The 19104-nt window shown below is 44.9% G+C and overlaps 1 protein-coding gene across 1 annotated transcript in view; it reads left to right on the top strand.

The window, feature by feature from the left end:
• LOC109879630 (PDZ and LIM domain protein 2) overlaps positions 1-19104 on the top strand; it is a 58802-nt gene that overhangs the window by 37758 nt on the left and 1940 nt on the right. Inside the window, exons 7-9 of the mRNA XM_020471797.2 lie at positions 14994-15112; positions 18143-18288; positions 18822-18936. Coding sequence (XP_020327386.1) covers positions 14994-15112; positions 18143-18288; positions 18822-18936 — 380 coding nt within the window. The remainder of the gene's footprint in view (positions 1-14993; positions 15113-18142; positions 18289-18821; positions 18937-19104) is intronic.

Raw genomic sequence — 19104 nt, 5'->3', positions numbered from 1 at the left:
CCACCATTACTGATGACAATAGCCTTCCATTGAGCTAGATAATGAGCTTGATAAAGATATCAAATGTACAGTTATGTTAATGCACAAAAAAGCTTCATTTTGTTTTGGGTTGGATGATTCATTAGCCTGGCTCCCAAATTGATGGGTGGAGATAATTTCCATGTATTGAAATACAGAACATGGAAAGTTGTTCCTGCAATCTAAGTATCTTATTTTGCCACATTTTGTCATGGTACATGACTGCTTTTGCCCTGTGCTAGCTACTAGCTAGCCAATCTGCTGGACCAGCACACCATGACAAAAGGAAGAGACCAGCCTACTAAAGACGACAGTTGGATCAGGTCCCGGATTCCTCCCAGGATACCCTGAGCCAAGCCTGGAGCTGTTGAGTTGGCCCCGCTGCTGGCCACCTCCAGGAATCAGTAGGAAGCAGCATGTCTGTTCATAACATCAAGTGACCACAACAGCATCCCTGTTGGGACGAGCCAGGCCAAAACCAAGCTTCTTTTTCAGAAGACATGGCTCGTCATTGGGCCATTAGGGGCAGGATCACCGGTCTGGGTTTCCAGTTCTACACTCTGCGGTTCCTGAGGGTAGCCTCGGTGGGCTGCCTCATCCTGTGTCAGGGACGGGATGGTTACTGTACAAACCATCATACTGGGGGATGGCCAATTGCAATGGGACACTCACCATGTTCCACACTAAACTCTTTATCCAGGGGAGGACAACCCCTGCATCCTCCCATCCCTCCATCTATCTGTCTATCCCTCCTTCCACCCATACTGTACATCCCGATGGGCAGACAGGCTCGCAGCAGCCCAGCCTTCACACAAGCCACTGGTTTCACCCTAGTCTATTTTTGGGGGGTGTGGCAGGTTAGAGTGCAAGTTGTGGTTGTTGCTGTGGAGCAGAGAGATGGCGGCTTGGCATACAGCGGTAGGAATGTCACTAGATGTTGTTCAAGTCCAAGGTTTTTACTTGAAATGACTCTCTGCTTTCTTTAGCCTGAGATAAAAAAAATATTAAAAAAATTCAGAAAGCGCTCTTCCAGATCAACGTTTAAAATATACCTTTGCCTTCAATCAGTCTCCCCTCTCCTCCTTGCTGTCTCCCCCAGTCTCCCTGCTCTTCCTCCCCACCACCATATCCAAACAGATTGAGAAGACATCGCTGGGACTGATGTGCTATTTCAGGTCTGACATGAGCAGAGCTGCTGTCTGGCTTGGCAGGCCTGGGGTGTGCTGTCTGACGGGCAGGCTAAAGCTAGTGTGGGGGTGGTGGAGGCAGGATAGTGGAGTACGAGGGAGGGGGATGTTTTCTCTTCTCCACAGAGTGTGGGCTGTGAGCTGACAGAGCCAGGCCTTTTCACGTGGGCTCTGGCCGCTCTGCCCATTAAGCCAGGGTCCATTGTGGCCCAACGGCGGGCAGCATGCCTCTCCACATCCCCACTGATTGATCAGCACCATTGTTTTTCTTTCCCCTGAAGGGGAAAAGTTAACTGGGACACTTCAGGTTCCCCTTGTCTGCCTCCCAGGCCCCTAGGCTGGGCTCACTCTCCACCGAGCCGGGGACGATGCAGGCCCCACTCGCTTTATGGGGGGATTTTGGCCAGGAGAGATGGACCTTTTTATTAGTTGGTGCGGTTTGCTCAGGCGTTCAAATGGTATGTGAACATTCCGTAAGTTGTTGTCAAGGTAACCGTGTGGATAACTGCCCCTTGCTCCAGCAGAAACTGACACGTCAGCATATATTCTCTAGTTTACGCAGGATATCACCTTGAATTTGGGATAAGGGTTGTCATGGATCCATTTGTTTGTCATAAATCATAATTGTTAGTCTGGTAAAAGTGTCCCTCCAGGTACAAATGTAAAGCACAACGTTGCTGTAGTCAGTCATACTGTAAATGTCCATCCAGTTGAATACTAGCCATGGGATTAATGAGGAAACAGCAGAAATATTGATTTATGAAGATTGCTCCAAATTCTCCACTCATTAAAATAGGTTATTTTAGAAGTAATGGGATATTAAATAAATGTAATATTGGTATGTGCATCTTGTTTTTTTTCTTCAGTGGTGCCTCTCATTGTTATGCAGTGTACAAGTGTTTTTTTTGCCCTCATCAATCTACACACAATACCCCATAATGACAAAGCAAAGAAATTGAAATATAACATTTACATAAGTATTCAGACCCACTCAGGACTTTGTCGAAGCACCTTTTGCAGCGATTACAGCCTCATGTCTTCTTGGGTATGACGCTACAAGCTTGGCACACCTGTATTTAGGAAGTTTCTCCCATTCTTCTCTGCAGATCCTCTCAATCTCTGTCAGGTTGGATGGGGAGTGTCACTGCCCAGCTATTTTCAGGTCTCTCCAGAGATGTTCGATCAGGTTCAAGTCCGGGCTTTGTCTGGGCCATTCAATGACGTTCAGAGACTGGTCCGAAGCCACTCCTGTGTTGTCTTGGCTGTGTGCTTAGGGTTGTTGTCCTGTTGGAAGGTGAACCTTTGCCCCAGTCTGAGGTCCTGAGCGCTTGGAGCAGGTTTTCATCAAGGATCTCTGTACTTTGCTCCATTCATCTTTCCCTCAATCCTGACTAGTCTCCCAGTCCTGACTAGTCTCCCAGTCATCCCCACAACATGATCCTGCCACTACCATGCTTCACTATAGGGATGGAGCCAGGTTTCCTCCAGATGTGATGCTTGGCATTCAGGCCAAATCTTGGTTTCATCAGACCAGAGAATCTTGTTTCTCATGGTCTGAGAGTCCTTTAGGTGCGTTTTGGAAACTCCAAGTGGACCATCATGTGCCATTTACTAAGGAGGGGCTTCCATCTGGCCACTACCAGATGGAATGCTGCAGAGATGGTTGTCCTTCTGGAAGATTCTCCCATCTCCACAGAGGAACTCTGGAGCTATGTCAGAGTGACCATCAGGTTCTTAATCATCTTCCTGACCAAGGCCCTTTTCGCCCAATTACTCAGTTTGGCCGGGCGGCCAGCTCTAGTAAGAGTCTTGGTGATTCCAAACTTCTTCCATTTAAGAATGATGGAGGCCACTGTGTTCTTGGGGACCTTCAATGCTGCATAAACTTTTCTGTACCCTTCCCCAGATCTGTGCCTCGACACAATCCTGTCTTAGAGCTCTACGGACAATTCCTTTTGACTTCATGGCTTGGTTTATGCTCTGACATGCACGGTCAACTGTGGGACCTTCTATAGATAGGTGTGTGCCTTTCTAAATCATGTCCAATTGAATCTTCCACAGGTGGACTCCAATCAAGTTGTAGAAACATCTCAAGTATGACCAAAGGAAACAGGATGCACCTGAGCTCAAGTTTGAGTCTCACAGCAAAGGGTCTGAATACTTCTATAAATAAGAATACTGAATACTTATATATTTCAGTATTTTGGAGCAAAAAATTATAATAATAATTTTATGGGGTAGTGTGTAGATTGATGAGGATGCTTTTTTTATTTAATCAATTTTAGAATAAGGCTGTAACATAAAAAAATGTGGAAATAAGGGGTCTGAATACAAATGCACTGTATATGAAAGGGTGGATTCTGACGATCATTGATTGCCGATCATAAATTAAATGTCCAACGATTTAACAAAACCATAATGAGCTCCATATGAGTTTGATATGCAGCTTCAGTTGGAGCCTTGTGGGGAATTTAATAGGGTTGAAAAATGTGTTGCTCATAGCTCCCTCCAAGGATAAATAAACTCTCTCTCGGCCTGCCTGGCATCGGTTTTCTCACTGTATCTGGGCCTGTTGGTGGTAGCCCGGCTGATGGCTGGGTGGACTGCTCCCCTTATGAGACCAGTTACAGTATATGAGACCACCTATGATCTCACAATAACATGAGTGGGCTTTGCCTAAAGACAAGAGTTTTAGGGGAGCTCAAGTTCTGTGTGTATGAGAAGCTAGCCACAAAGTTGGGGGCGACGTTCCTATTTAATGTAATCATCCGCATAAGGACTCTGTGACTATGATCTGAAATGCCCTTTCTTCCTCAGTCTAATGATGCTACTTTGCTGGTGGTAATGGAAAAACATACACTCCTACAGCTTTCACAGTCTCTGCTAGAAAGTTTGTTGGCCCAGAGAGATTGCAGTGCATCACTCAGGTGGGTGTTAAGCTTTTGAGTCCATCAGCCTCTTAGACATGTTCTCATTGTGACTAAGCAGGGTCCTGTCAGAACCAATTATGTATATTTACCCTGAATTGCTGATGCTATGTATTGACCACTGAGAGACTTTGAAGACACCATGGTGACCGTGATATTGGAATTGACACCCCACAGTGTCCGAGCACAGCCAGAGTCAACCAGAGTCGACCTCCTACTGCGACTCAATCAGTCCACCAGCACTCAGCAGTCAGCCCCCGCCATTATCACTAGGGAATGTCTGACTCTTAATGTATATGTAAACATTGAGAAAAACTGACATTTTATTTCACCTTTATTTAACCAGGTAGGCTAGTTGAGAACAAGTTCTCATTTGCAACTGCGACCTGGCCAAGATGAAGCATAGCAATTCGACACATACAACAACACAGAGTTACACATGGAATAAACAAAACATACAGTATAACATTTTTTTTTTAAAGTCTATATACAGTGAGTGCAAATGAGGTAGGTTAAGGCAGTAAATAGGCCATGGTGGCGAAGTAATTACAATATAGCAATTAAACACTGGAATGGTAGATAGAGATAGAGATACTGTGGTGCAAAGGAGCAAGATAAATACAGTATGGGGATGCGGTAGATAGATGGGCTGTTTAGAGATGGGCTATGTGCAGTGATCTGTGAGCTGTGAGCTGCTCTGACAGCTGGTGCTTCAAGCTAGTGAGGGACATATGAGTCTCCAGCTTAAGAGATTTCTGCCGTTTGTTCCAGTCATTGGCAGCAGAGAACTGGAAGGAAAGATGAACAAAAGAGGAATTGGCTTTGGGGGTGACCAGTGAGATATACCTGCTGGAGTGCATGCTACGAGTGGGGTGCTGCTATGGTTACCAGTGAGCTGAGATAAGGCGGGGGTTTACCTAGCAGAGACTTGTAGATAACCTGTAGCCAGTGGGTTTGGCGACGAGTATGAAGCGAGGGCCAACCAACGAGAGCGTACAGGTCGCAATGGTGGGTAGTGTATGGGGCTTTGGTGACAAAACGGATGGCACTGTGATAGACTGAATTCCGTTTGTTGAGTAGAGTGTTGGAGGCTATTTTATAGATGACATCACCGAAGTCGGATCGGTAAAATGGTCAGTTTTACGAGGGTATGTTTGGCAGCGTGAGTGAAGGATGCTTTGTTGTGATATAGGAGGCCAATTCTAGATTTAATTTTGGATTGGAGATGCTTAATGTGAGTCTGGAAGGAGAGATTACAGTCTAACCAGACACCCAGGTATTTGTAGTTGTCCACATATTCTAAGTCAGAGCCGTCCAGAGTAGTGATGCTGGACGGGCGAGCAGGTACGGGCAGTGATCGATTGAATAGCATGCATTTGGTTTTACTAGCGTTTAAGAGCAGTTGGAGGCCACGGAAGGAGAGTTGTATGGCATTGAAGCTCGTCTGGAGGTTAGTTAACACAGTGTCCAAAGAGGGGCCAGAAGTATACAGAATGGTGTCGTCTGCGTAGAGGTGGATCAGAGAATCACCAGCAGCAAGAGCAACATCCTTGATGTATACAGAGAAGAGAGTCGGCCCGAGAATTGAACCCTGTGACACACCCATAGAGACTGCCAGAGGTCCGGAGAACAGGCCCTCCGATTTGACACACTGAACTCTATCAGAGAAGTAGTTGGTAAACCAGGCAACGCAATCATTTGAGAAACCAAGGCTGTCGAGTCTGCCAATAAGAATGTGGTGATTGACAGAGTCGAAAGCCTTGGCCAGGTCAATGAATATTGCTGCACAGATGGTGGTTATGATGTCATTTTAGGACCTTGAGCGTGGCTGAGGTGCACCCACGACCAGCTCTGAAACCAGATTGCATAGCGGAGAAGGTACGGTGAGATTCGAAATGGTCGGTAATCTGTTTGTTAACTTGGCTTTCGAATACCTTAGAAAGACAGGGTAGAATATATATAGGTCTGTAGCAGTTTGGGTCTAGAGTGTCACCCCCTTTGATGTGGGGGATGACCGCGGCATCTTTCCAATCTTTTGGAATCTCAGACAATACGAAAGAGAGGTTGAACAGGCTAGTAATAGGGGTTGCAACAATTTCGGCAGATAATTTTAGAAAGAGAGGGTCCAGATTGTCTAGCCCGGCTGATTTGTAGGGGTCCAGGTTTGCAGGTCTTTCAGAACATCTGCTATCTGGATTTGGGTGAAGGAGAAATGGTGGGGGCATTGGCGGTTTGCTGTGGAGGGTGCCGGGCAGTTGCCGGGGTAGGGGTAGCCAGGTGGAAAGCTTGGCCAGCCGTAGAGAAATGCTTATTGAAATTCTCAATTATAGTGGATTTATCAGTGGTGACAGTGTTTCCTAGCCTCAGAGCAGTGGGCAGCTGGGGGGGAGGTGCTCTTATTCTCCATGGACTTTAGTGTCCCAGAACTTTTTTGAGTTAGTACTACAGGATGCAAATTTCTGTTTGAAAAAGCTAGCCTTAGCTTTTCTAACTGCCTGTGTATATTTGTTCCTAACTTCCCTGAAAAGTTGCATATCACAGGGGCTATTCGATGCTAATGCAGAACGCCACAGGATACTTCTAACTTTTTTGAGTGGGGCATGCTTATTTAAGACTGTGAGGAAGGCACTTTTAAAGAATAGCCAGGCATCAACTACTGACGGGATGAGGTCAATGTCATTCCAGGATACCCCGGCCAGGTCGATTTAGAAATGCCTGCTCGCAGAAGTGTTTTAGGGAACGTTTGACAGTGATGAGGGGTGGTCGTTTGGTCGCAGACCCATTACGGATGCAGGCAGTGATCGCTGAGATCTTGATTGAAAACAGCAGAGGTGTATTTGGAGGGCGAGTTAGTTAGGATGACATATATGAGGGTGCCCGTGTTTACGGATTTGGGGTTGTACCTGGTAGGTTCATTGATAAATTGTGTGAGATTGAGGGCATCAAGCTTAGATTGTAGGATGGCCGGGGTGTTAAGCATGTCCCAGTTTAGGTCACCTGGTAGCACGAGCTCAGAAGATAGATGGGGGGCAATCAATTCCCATATGGTATCGAGGGCACAGCTGGTGGCAGAGGGAGGTCTATAGCAAGTGGCAACAGTGTTGTTGTTTCTAGAAAGGTGAATTTTTAGAAGTAGAGGCTGGAATTGGTTGGGTACAGACTTGGATAGTAATACAGAACTCTGCAGGCTAGATTGCAACAAAGCCCCCTTTGGCATTTCTATCTTGTCTGAAAATGTTATAAATAGCGATGGAGATTTCAGGGTTTTTGGTGGTTTTCCTAAGCCAGGATTCAGACACAGCTAGGACATCCGGGTTGGCAGAGTGTCCTAAAGCAATGAGTAGAACAAACTTAGGGAGTAGGCTTCTAATGTTAACATGCATGAAACCAAGGCTTTTACGGTTACAGAAATCCACAAATGAGAGCACCTGGGGAATGGGAGTGGAGCTTGGCACTGCAGGACCTGGATTCACCTCCACATCACCAGAGGAGAAGTAGGATAAGGGTACGGCTAAAGCCTATACGAACTGGCCGTCTAGCACGTTTTGAACAGAGAGTAAAAGGAGCAGGTTTCTGGGCACGATAGCATAGATTCAAGGCATTATGTACAGACAAAAGTAAGGTAGGATGTGAGTACATTGGAGGTAAACCTAGGCATTGAGTAATGATGAGAGAGATATAGTCTCTAGAGACATTTAAACCAGGTGATGTCATCGCATATGTTGGAGGTGGAACAACATGGTTGGTTAAGGCATATTGAGCAGGGCTAGAGGCTCTACAGTGAAATAAGACAGCAATCACTAACCAGGACAGTAATGGACGAAACATATTGATATTAGAGAGAGGCATGAGTAGCCAAGTGAACATATGGGTCCAGTGAGTGGTTGGGCTGACTGGGGACACGGCGATTCAGACAGTTAGCAGGCCGATGCTAACAGTTTGTAGGCCGGGGCTAAACAAGCTAGCAGTTAGCAGACCGGGTTAGCAAGCATGCAAGCAAGCGTTTCTGCCCCGTACCGGCAGTAGAAGGGGTCTGGATATTGTAGCCCAGGAGTGGGCTTCGGTGGTATCACAGGAGCCCTGACCGGGCTAGCTTCAGGCTAATTGGTGCTTGCTCCGGGATGGAAATGCTAGCCAGGAGTAGTCACCCGGGATTACGGTTAGCTAGTTGCGAAGATCCAGATGAAAATGTTCAGAGTTTGCTGTAGGAATCCGGGGATATGGGGGGAAAAAAATAAATTGTGCATTGTGCTCTGGTTTGAGTCACGTTGTTCGAACTGGCGAGAGCTTTCTGAGCTGAAGGTTAGCTGATGACCGCTAGCAATGGTTTGCTGACTGATAACTGGTAGGTAGTTAGCAGGCTAGCTTCAGTTGAGGGATTCCAGATCCGAATTAAATAGAAAAACAGCTCCACACCACATTGGGTGAGGCGGGTTGCAGGAGAGTATTTAGAAGTTGAGGTTTAGGAAAATATTTTTAAAAGATATGCGAAGAAAAGGATGTAAAAAGAAAAACACAAGGGACACGACAGGACAAAGACGTCTGACTGCTACGCCATCTTGGATTGATGGATTGCCATCTATTTCTTTCAAATACTTAGGAGTATCATATATCTTATTTAGCTCAGTATGGTGTTTTGGTACAGTAGTTCACCTCTGAATACTGTAACCGTAATAACAGAGTTGAGGCAGTGGTGGCGGAGGATAAAGAGCAGGTTAGTCTGCCTCAGGTGTTTACAGGAGACCTCCATGCATAGACAGTACACATACTGCAGGATATATACAGTACGCATATATCTCCCTTCAAACCCGAGGACTCCTGCCACCCCCTGGATAATTGTCCCATATTTATGTTCATGTAAAGTGTTTTCATACAGCAGTCCCCAAAATATAGTTGTATCGTCTTCTGTGTGTCATCTACCCATGTCTGCTGGCCCATGCCCTGTATTTGAAGCTGCATGGTGGTAATAATAATGATAATGATGCTCAGTGGCCCCGATTGGAGCCAGACAGAGAGCTTCTCCTCTCCCAAAATGTAAAAGAGATGCCAATGTCCCGTGTCTCCCATGGGCCCTGATCTGAAACAGCTGCCCCCGCTTCCAATTCTCCATTTCCTGTTTGTTTGTGTCTCCAATCCCAGACTGAGGCATGTTTGTGTCTCCAATCCCAGACTGAGGCATGTTTGTGTGTCAGATTCAGAACTCTCTCTTTTGTGCTCTCTCACTCATGCTTTTTCTTCCTCTCTCTGTCACTCTCTCTCTTTCTGTCTCTTTCTCTCTTTCATTTATTATAATTCACTCACTAACTCCATCCTCCTTCCATGTCCTGGGATTGAGATATGGCTTGGACCTGGATTGTCTTTCTTCCTTAGGTTTTTCCTAGAGCATTTGGAATAAGCACATAACTGTATTCGCTGTAGTTGATTTCTTTAATCAAATTTGACAGCAGATTTCAGTGTCAAAATTGAAAATAGCAGCAAGACGAGAGTGGCATCGTCTGAGTGGCATGTAGATTCAAAAGTTAACTTCAAGTTCAAAGTTTGGCTTTGAAGTGTAATTTGTCCTGTGCACAACTCGCTTTGTGCAACAGGCAGGCAGGCTCTTTGATGACCCAGAGCTAGTTAAGAGCTTATGATCACAGTTCAGAGCAGGTCTAATCAGGGAGGGATTCCTCCCCAAATGTTATGTTCCCCTGGCTTTTGACATTCCCAAAACCATTCACCTTCTCCAAGACAAATGACCATTGTGCCCGGCCGGCGGTACCCCTCTGCCAGTGAGGGGCATCCCCTGGGGCATCCGCAGGGGGATTCGCTGCAATCTGAGGTGACATGGCTGCTTCTATAAAAGGTCAGGAAAATGGAGCGGTGTTGTTGATGCCCAAACTCCACTACTTCTCCATACCAAGCTGCCGAGCCCATCTATGGTCAAACTCAATCACAGCTGCTTAGTCCCTGTCGTCGTCCAACCTTTGTTTTTCCTTGCCTGTTTGTTGCTTTTGTTGAACTTTTTTCTTTATTCCTTCTTTCCTCTCATGCCTCATGGATCACAGCTGTAATTAAAGTGCTCACTCACTTGACTAGCTAAAACTTGTTTCTGAAAACATGGCTTCAGTTGGTATCTGATACTGACAGGAGACTTCATCGAATCTCAGAGGAAATAACGATGTTCTCTGATGTAACGCTCCCTGATTTGGACTCTTACTTCTTCATTAGCAAGATGTTTATAAAAGTACAACTACAGGTTATCCCAAGATGACATGTAGCCGTTAGAAAGGATTTCAATAGGAAAAGACTGACATTTTGACTACTGTAGCCAATAGCAGGAGGAGAAGGGAGAAGTTTTCTGCACTTTTTCAAAGATGACATGGAGAAGGTGACAACTAACAATATCTGGCCCTTGTTTCTGGGGAAATAATGACCCTGAGAGGAATTACAGTGAGGAATGCCACTGATCGTTCCGGGTAAAAGCTTCCTGGCATAGAGCAGTGAGCAGTGATCTGCACAAGCACTGGAAAAATAAATGGAAAACTGGACCGATTGAGAGCAGAGCCATTGTTCAAAGAGCTGCTGAATTGGAAGCGGCTGCTGGTGGTTATGGAGACAGAGAGTCCCTGGCTCCACCAGTGCCCATGCCTCAGTCAGCTTCAGGCCCCAGGCCTGTTCTGTTGCTGGAGTGGAGAGGGGTGGGGTGGAGACGCAGCTTTTCCTGGGATGGGTCTGTGGGGGCATTGATGCCAACTGATGACGAGGATGGAAAGGGAGTCACATAAATAATAATAATTAGGTGGGCGCTTATATTTGTCCTATTTCACATTATACAGTGCTTTCAGAAAGTATTCAGACCCCTTGACTTTTTCCACATTTTGTTATGTTAGCCTTATTCTAAAATGTTATGCATTTTTTGTTTTTTCCTCATTAATCTACACACAATACCCAATAAGGACAAAGTGAAAACAGGTTTTTAGAAAAAAAGTATTCAGACCTTTTGCTGTGAGCTCAGGTGCATCCTGTTTCCATTGATCACCATTTGGATGTTTCTACAACTTGATTAGAGTCCACCTGTGGTAAATTCAATTGATTGAACATGGTTTTGAAAGGCACACACCTGTCCATATAAGTTCCCACAGATGACTGTGCAAGTCAGAGCAAAAACCAAGCCATGAGGTTGAAGGAATTCTCTGTAGAGCTCAGAAACAGGATTGTGTCGAGGGCACAGATCTGGGGAAAGGTACCAAAACATTTATGCAGCATTGAAGGTCCCCAAGAACACAGTGGCCTCCATCATTCTTAAATGGAAGATGTTTGGAACCACCAAGATTCTTCCTAGAGCTGGCCGCCCTGCCAAACTGAGCAATCGGGGGAGAAGGGCCTTGGTCAGGGAGGTGACCAAGAACCCTATGGTCATTCTGACAGAGCTCCAGAGTTCGTCTATGAGACCCTTTATGAAAATCTCCTCCAGAGCGCTCAGGACATCAGAATGGGTCGAGGGTTCACCTTCCAACAGGACAACGACCCTAAGCACACAGCCAAGACAACGCAGGAGTGGCTTCAGGACAAGTCTCTGAATGTCCTTGAGTGGACCAGCCAGAGCCCGGATTTGACCCCCATCTCTGGAGAGACCTGACAATAGTTGTGCAGCGAAGCTCCCTATCCAACCTGACAGAGCTTGATAGGATATACAGAGAAGAATGGGAGAAACTTCTCAAATACGGGTGTGCCAAGTTTATAGCGTCATACCTAAGAAGACTCCAGGCTGTAATCATTGCCGAAGTCGTTTCAACAAAGTACTAAGTGAAGGATTGTATACTTATGTAAGTGTAATATTTCAGTTTTTGACTTTTAATATATTTGCAAAAAAAATCACTGTTTGCTCTGTCATTATGGGGTATTATGTTTAAATTGAGGGGTAAAAAACTATTTAATACATTTTATAATAAGGCTGTAACGTAACCAAATGGGGAAAAAAATCAAGGGGTCTGAATACTTTCTGAATGCGCTGTTTATTTATTTTGCTCTGAACAATTGAGGTGCCAAATAAAATCAGCCATGGGACAAATTTACCCCGTGGGCCGCCTTTTGGTGAACCCTGATCCTTAATCTAACCCTTACCCTAACCCTTACCCTAACCCTTACCCTAACCATAACCCTAACCATAACCATAACCCTTACCCTAACCCTAACCCTTACCCTTACCATAACCCTTACCATAACCCTAACCCTTACCCTAACCCTAACCCTTACCCTAACCCTTACCCTAACCCTTACCCTAACCCTAACCCTTACCCTAACCATAACCCTAACCCTTACCCTAACCATAACCCTTACCCTAACCCTAACCCTAGCAAGCAGTTGCTTATCAGCATATAGTTTGATGATGGTATGACCATCTGTAGAGCATAAATAAAGTGACTGATCTTTTTTTGTTCACTTTTCAAGCTTCATTTCACTTTTGATTTAACTGAATACCCCATAGAAAATAAATATTTTGTTGCGTGTCTGAGAGACTTTTAGAATTGGATCTCAGGTGGTCACAGTTAGATGCAGTGCATAGCACTGTAGTAAAATCAAACTGTTTTCTGGGATTCCTGACAGTAAAAGTGTCTGGGCTGAGTTATGAGTTGCTCAGAAGTGGACCAGGTGTGTGCACTGTGTTCTGGGTGCCCCATGTCCCTGGGGTGAAATTCTCTTCGAACCGACACCACATAGGAAACGCATAATACCATTAAACTTGCACAAGTGTGCATACCAAACGCACGCTCAAACTCATGCATACACACACAGCCATTCAGTCCCATGTTTTCAGGATCTCTAAGGATCTACTGCTTGGCTGTAACCAATGATGTCACTATAGCTCCCTCTTGTGGCTTAATAAAAGCAGTAGCTAGAGACCGAAGAGAAGGCGAGACATCTCACAGGCTCATTTTTGGGCAGGTGTTATTGGGCAGTTTCACATTGAAAAAAATCCTGTCTGTGTCAGTGGGTGTTCCGTTTCTCTAGTGAGCTTGCCAGAGATTATGAAGGAACTGTATGTTTACCCGAAGGAAGGATAGACCGCTTACACAGACGGGAACCTTGACCATTTTCTTTCAATGGTAAACGGCCATAATGAGACACATTCATAATCCACCATCAGTGGCAGTAGCTTCCTGCCAAGCTGGTACTCTAGCAGTGAGCAGTTAGGTAATGGAAGTAGGAAGCATTGTCAGTAAACCATATCATGCCGAGGTGAATAAGTTGCTAAAGTTTGCCATTTGCTCTTTCCCAATGCGGTATAATGGTTTATAACTGCCATGCATAATTGTAGGACATCTGGCGTCCACAATGGAAGTACACGTTGGCTCTCCCCTTCTATTCAAACAAACAATAGAGCCAATGCCAAACATCTGTTACCATGCGAACAGCATCTCCGTCATCAGGCCTGGGGCCTGAGTCCCAGCTTAGATATAAATAGCAATCAAAAGCTAACAAGGTTGACAAAAGCAGGCAGGCAGGCAGGCAGCCTTCACGTGGAGTTAGGGCTGGGAGATAAATGAGAGCTTGATAAGGAGGGACGAGTTAGGTAAAGGACAGGAATGCTGGGAGTGTCTCGTGATCACTCCATTGAAACCCGCAGTATGGGAAGGGCAGGAGGAACACCATGACAAATCAGAGCCTCTTTTTAGCACCAGTCATGATGACTGTAGCAACCTTCCGCCATGGCTACCAGAATTAGAACTGTTAGTTCATTACTGTACACAAATAAGGTTGAGGAAGTGAAGGCTTGTGTGTGTATTCTGAACATCTGGGGTGTATTCAGTAAGGTAAAACTTAACAGATACTGTAGAATGAAATTAATAGAGCTGACTTGATTCTACATGACAGACAATCCTATTGGTTCCAATCCACACAATACATTTCATCATTGTATTTTCTATCAAAAAGTAAGCCTTGAGTTTTGTAGATCGATGCATTGTGCTCTACAGATCTTCCACGATGTACAGTACAAATTTACCCACTCTAACGTATGTTGATCTTTAAAACCCTCTTACCTAAACTTCTGCCATAGCTTTACCATAGCTTTGTTAACCTTCAGATGTATACGTTACCAGACCCGGACTCAGGGATGGCTAACCCTGGAGATCTCTTAAATTTCCACCAAGGTTAGGTAAATCTGCTTTGTGGATTGACCCCCAAAAGTCCTTAAAGTCAGTGCCACTAGGGCAGGGGTCATCAACTAGATTCAGCCGCGGGCCGTTTTTTTTTTTTTCTTGAGCGGATGGTCTGGGGGCCAGAACATAATTATAAATAATTTGTACCCTGCAAATTAACCCAAGACGCCCACAAATATATTGGATTTGACAAAAACATAATCATTTCAAACCTTTACACTGGTACATGATCATTGCACCCAACTGAACTGGCCCCGGGAGGTCATTTCTGTCACCTGTTCACATAGAGCCCTCCCTTTCTGACCTTGACTGTTCCTATTCATGTGGACCTGTCCAGCTCTTTGTCTGTCTATTCGCTTAAAGAACGTTTTTCCCATCCAGGCTCATCTCTTTCTTTAGTTGGTGTGATTTTTTCAGAACATTCTCTTCACTGCCAATCCACCCTTGATGTAGCAACGTTTTTGAAACAACATTAAATAAAATCCAGTAAGTGAAAGGAATATAGCTATTTCTTTATCTGACTTCTTTATTGAGATATTGCATCACATGGTGCTTTCTTTCTCATGGTCTCATCAGGTTTCTCAACTCTATAAACTCGTTCCACTCTATAAAGTGCATGTCTGGGTTTCAGCATCTGCAGGTGGTTTGACCGAGCAGAAGAAGATGATCCATGCAGATCAGACCAGTCTGACCTGTACATCTCTTTGTCTCCACAGGAGTTCTCTTCTCCGGACTTCAGGACTAACTCTGTGACCAGTCGAACCCCCACCCCTCCAGGACATTACTCGCCCCATAGCCCTATTGACCGCGAGCTGTCTGTCTCCCCCAGACGCAGGTAAGAACATTCTCAATCCTCGGCTCCTCTACAGATCTACCACGATGTACAGTACAAATTTACCCACTCTAACGTATGTTGATGTTGTGCATTTTGAATATGTGATTATGACTTACTACAAACAGGCTTAGGGTAAAACAAACTCCTGTAGCAATTCAGTAACATGTAAAAACGCATTACGCAGCACTTAGTTAACCAAAACAGATGTGGTTGATCTTGGAGCTACAAGTCAGACTATTTTAGTGTGCATTGAAGGATTCAGCTGTCTTCATCAAACATTGACTTAATTGATTAGACATTTTGATTGTACCTTACTCTGAGAGTCAGTGCTCTCATACTGTAGTGCTATTTACTCAGCCAAAAAGAAGAAAGTAGAGATTTTTCAAACCTGTTCCTTACAAACCTCTCAGGTAGTCTGTTTTTAGCCGTGCTAATGAGAGGGATTCTTCCCTTAATTGGCCCCCCTCTCTGTAGTCCCCAGGCTTCACATCAAGCCCCCCCCCCCCCCCCCCCCCTCTGACTCAGCCAATCACAGGCTAAGAGACACCCCAAGAGACGCTCCTTTTTTCACTCCGAAAGTCAATCTGCTCCTGTTTGGTGTGTATATATACATAGGTGTGTGCCTCTGCGTGTGTGCTTGTGTTTTTGTGTGTTTGCTGGGTTACCACAGCTGAGGATAGACATGCAGCCAAGAACAACTGTTACATCTGAAAGCAAAGATTATCTAGTTGTAAAGGAATTCTCCTCTTTGTTCCCTCTTTATTTCTGAGGTGAGTTATTTCTGACTTTTATTGTATTTGGTAATGAGTTTAGGGGCAACTGGCTTTAATTAGTATGGCCGTGTTTTTGAATGAAGCAATGCAAACAACACCAACACAACACCAACAGCCCTATTGTTCTCACACTGGAGAATGCTGTTGGAGCTGGCAGCAGTGATAGCATCTGTTTTGACTGAGGCTTGTTTAAAGACATGCATTTTCACTCGAAGAAGATCAGGTGTTCTCTGTGGCTGTGGAAACATGAAAAGGATGCTTTTTCCATGTGCACATTTCTCGAGTGGTTTCTTAAAAACATTCTGACTGTTGTGGAGTCCACAAAGTACTTACTGGAAAGCCAACTAACAATATTATTTCCAGATACTGTGTGTTATGTGTAGCCTATTCCAGTTGTACTCTTCTTTTGAGTATGCATACATGCAGTATATTATGATATAGCTTAGGCAAGTTATGGCTGTTTTTGTAACAGATTTCCCTCCATCTGTACGTTTCTGCAGTTCACTGTTCTGCCGTTATGTTTGCTTTGCTCCCATGCTTTTGTGCTCTTAGTACATTTGACCCAGTATGCCCATTGGTTTGAAGATGTAATGTGAATGAGGGGGAAAGGGAATTGGATTTAGCAGGGTGGAGTGGAGCATGATGAAGTCTTGGAGGGTGTGTTGGAGAGTCTGTTTTCAATTTAAACCATGTTCTATAATGCAAAGGAAAGAGTTTAAGCATTGAGGTTTGTCTCATCGTTTTGACATCTCCTGTTCCAGCTGATGAAAGGCAGGCACGAACTCCAGTCCACATGAATGCATGCACACACCTCTCCATTTCCATAGTGCCTTAAACAGGATTATCCATGTGAATGATTATTATTTTCCATGGTATTGTCTTAGATTAGATCAGCACAGGGGGAATTTATACAGTCAGTGTTTTTGACAGATGTGCTGTAACCTGGCATATGATAACACAGAGAGAGATCCAGCTGATGAGAATTGGCAGACTTTTACTGACAGTTTAGCAGGGATGTTCTGCTCAATTCTCTGCTGGTGAAGGGCAATACACCGCACCTGTGGACTGAGGGTCTGTCTGACCGGTTTCACACACAACCTGACTGACTGAAATGCTACCTGCAGGCAAACAATGTTGACCACAGTATTCTGTGCATAGGTCCGTGTGTACATTTGACTGTCATCTTTCTGTCCATTTTTTTCTCTTTCAGTTGTTGCTAGGCAATGAAAATATAACAATGGCAACCACACACAGTTGCTGTTGAATGAACAATAAAGTGAACCACTTTTTCAATCCACCACCCCAGTGGCTAAGAATGTGGTGCTCATAAACCTGTAAGTGCAGTGCTACTGTGCTGCCTGCTAGTCTGCTAATTAGCTAGGCAGCAGAGAAACTACCCTGAGGGGTTTACTCTTAAGACTATGTCCCATCACAAGTACTCCCATTGGTCCAAAATGGCCACAAAACATGCATTGGCTCAAGTTTCCTCAAGTTATCTTGCCTCAAAGCTAAAAGGTGTCCATTGGCTCCAGTGGGTCATAAATGTAATAATGGCATGAGAGAGGGGTAGTGGTACGTGATAGAAATTACACATCTCTGTGATTTTCCATCCAGGAATGCCTGGAGTCAAACAGCCGGATTGCCCACTTTATTTGGCCAATCATGGCTGCTGTGGTGGTGGGTATCAGGAAGGCTTTAGCCACAGTTCTACTTTACTAGCCATAAGCTAGAATGTCTTCACCTTAATACCCAAACACTACACCAATAATGTATGCTACTTAGTTGATAACATGGCACCGTCTACTCTACACAGGCATTTTCAATATGTGTTCTTTACCTTGCCTGCAGGACATTTTCAGACTAGAGCAGTTGCTGCTGTAAGTGGATAGCAAGGTGATCCAGGTCAGTTGTGAATGTTTGGACTGCGATTGGAGGCTGGCTTTGGCGACTTTCCTGGGGGTATGCAATGTAGACTTTGGGCTGGAAGGTCAGTCACAAAGCTGACTGCTGCCCCTATCTTAATTTCCTCTGGATTCTCTCAAACTAACCCCACATAAGTTCTCCACAATGTACACATCGCCTTGAACATATGTGGACATTATTACACCGTCTACCGTACACGGAATGTACACATGTACAGGACATAGAACATAGATTGTACATGGAATGTATATAGATATGGGTTGACTGATCAGTCTATTTATCAGAGTGGGTACGTAATAGGTAATGGCTACATCCCTTCTGTCTCCCACTGCAGTTCTGGCTCGGACTTTGCCATGCAGCGGTTTGACCGGGATTCAGAGGTCTACAAGATGATCCAAGAGAACAAGGAGTCCCGCACGGCCCCTCGACAGTCCAACACCTTCCGCATGCTGCAGGAGGTTCTGGAGTCTGATGAGAAGGGTGAGCAGATCCTCCCATAAACACACTCGTCTTCACTGTCTCTCTGGTCTAATAAACAGGTGTGTAGGATGTACTGTCCCATTTGAAACCTATTTGATGGGTCAACTCTGAGGTCGATAGAGGTTATTTGTAGATAACGGTTATTGTCAAATTCAACACAATTTACCACAATTTTACTCAATTGTTTCATCAACCTTGTATTCTTTTCTGGATACTCAGACAGTTATTTGATATCGATAGAAACATCAGGCCATCCCCTGGTCCAGAGCAGAAATAAAGTCCGATAAGGAAACTCTTGCATACAAACTCTGACTTAGAGCATTGTTTTCAATGGACAGTAGAGTGTGAGTGTTGTTGTTTTTACTTTTACAAGCGGAGATGGTAATAATAGTTTTATGAAGTGATAACAACCAGCATATGTCACTGGTGTCATGAACTGTGTGACCCGGATCATAAACTGGTGGTGTTCAGACAAACGGTGTCGGCTCTGTCTGACTCTGGTCTCCTGCTGCTCTCTGGTTTGTTCTATGCAGAGGCAACTGTGCGGTTCCCAGGACTCTCGCCCAAACCCACCCCTCCCAAACCCACATCACCCGGGGGCGGAGTCCCCAAGTACCACACCTGTGAGAAGTGTGGCACCAGCATTGTGTAAGAGTCACCTCATGTCACATGCTGTCTACATGTCCACAGGGGTAATTGTGACATGTTCTCTCTGTCCACAGGGGTAATTGTGACATGTTCTCTCTGTCCACAGGGATAATTATGACATGTTCTCTCTGCCCATAGGGGTAATTGTGACATGTTCTCTCTGCCCAT

The sequence above is a fragment of the Oncorhynchus kisutch genome, linkage group LG3 (assembly GCF_002021735.2).
Source record: "Oncorhynchus kisutch isolate 150728-3 linkage group LG3, Okis_V2, whole genome shotgun sequence".
Taxonomy (NCBI): Eukaryota; Metazoa; Chordata; class Actinopteri; order Salmoniformes; family Salmonidae; genus Oncorhynchus; species Oncorhynchus kisutch.
The sequence above is the reverse complement of the archived record's forward strand: the minus strand, read 5'-3'. Positions and strand labels throughout refer to the sequence as shown.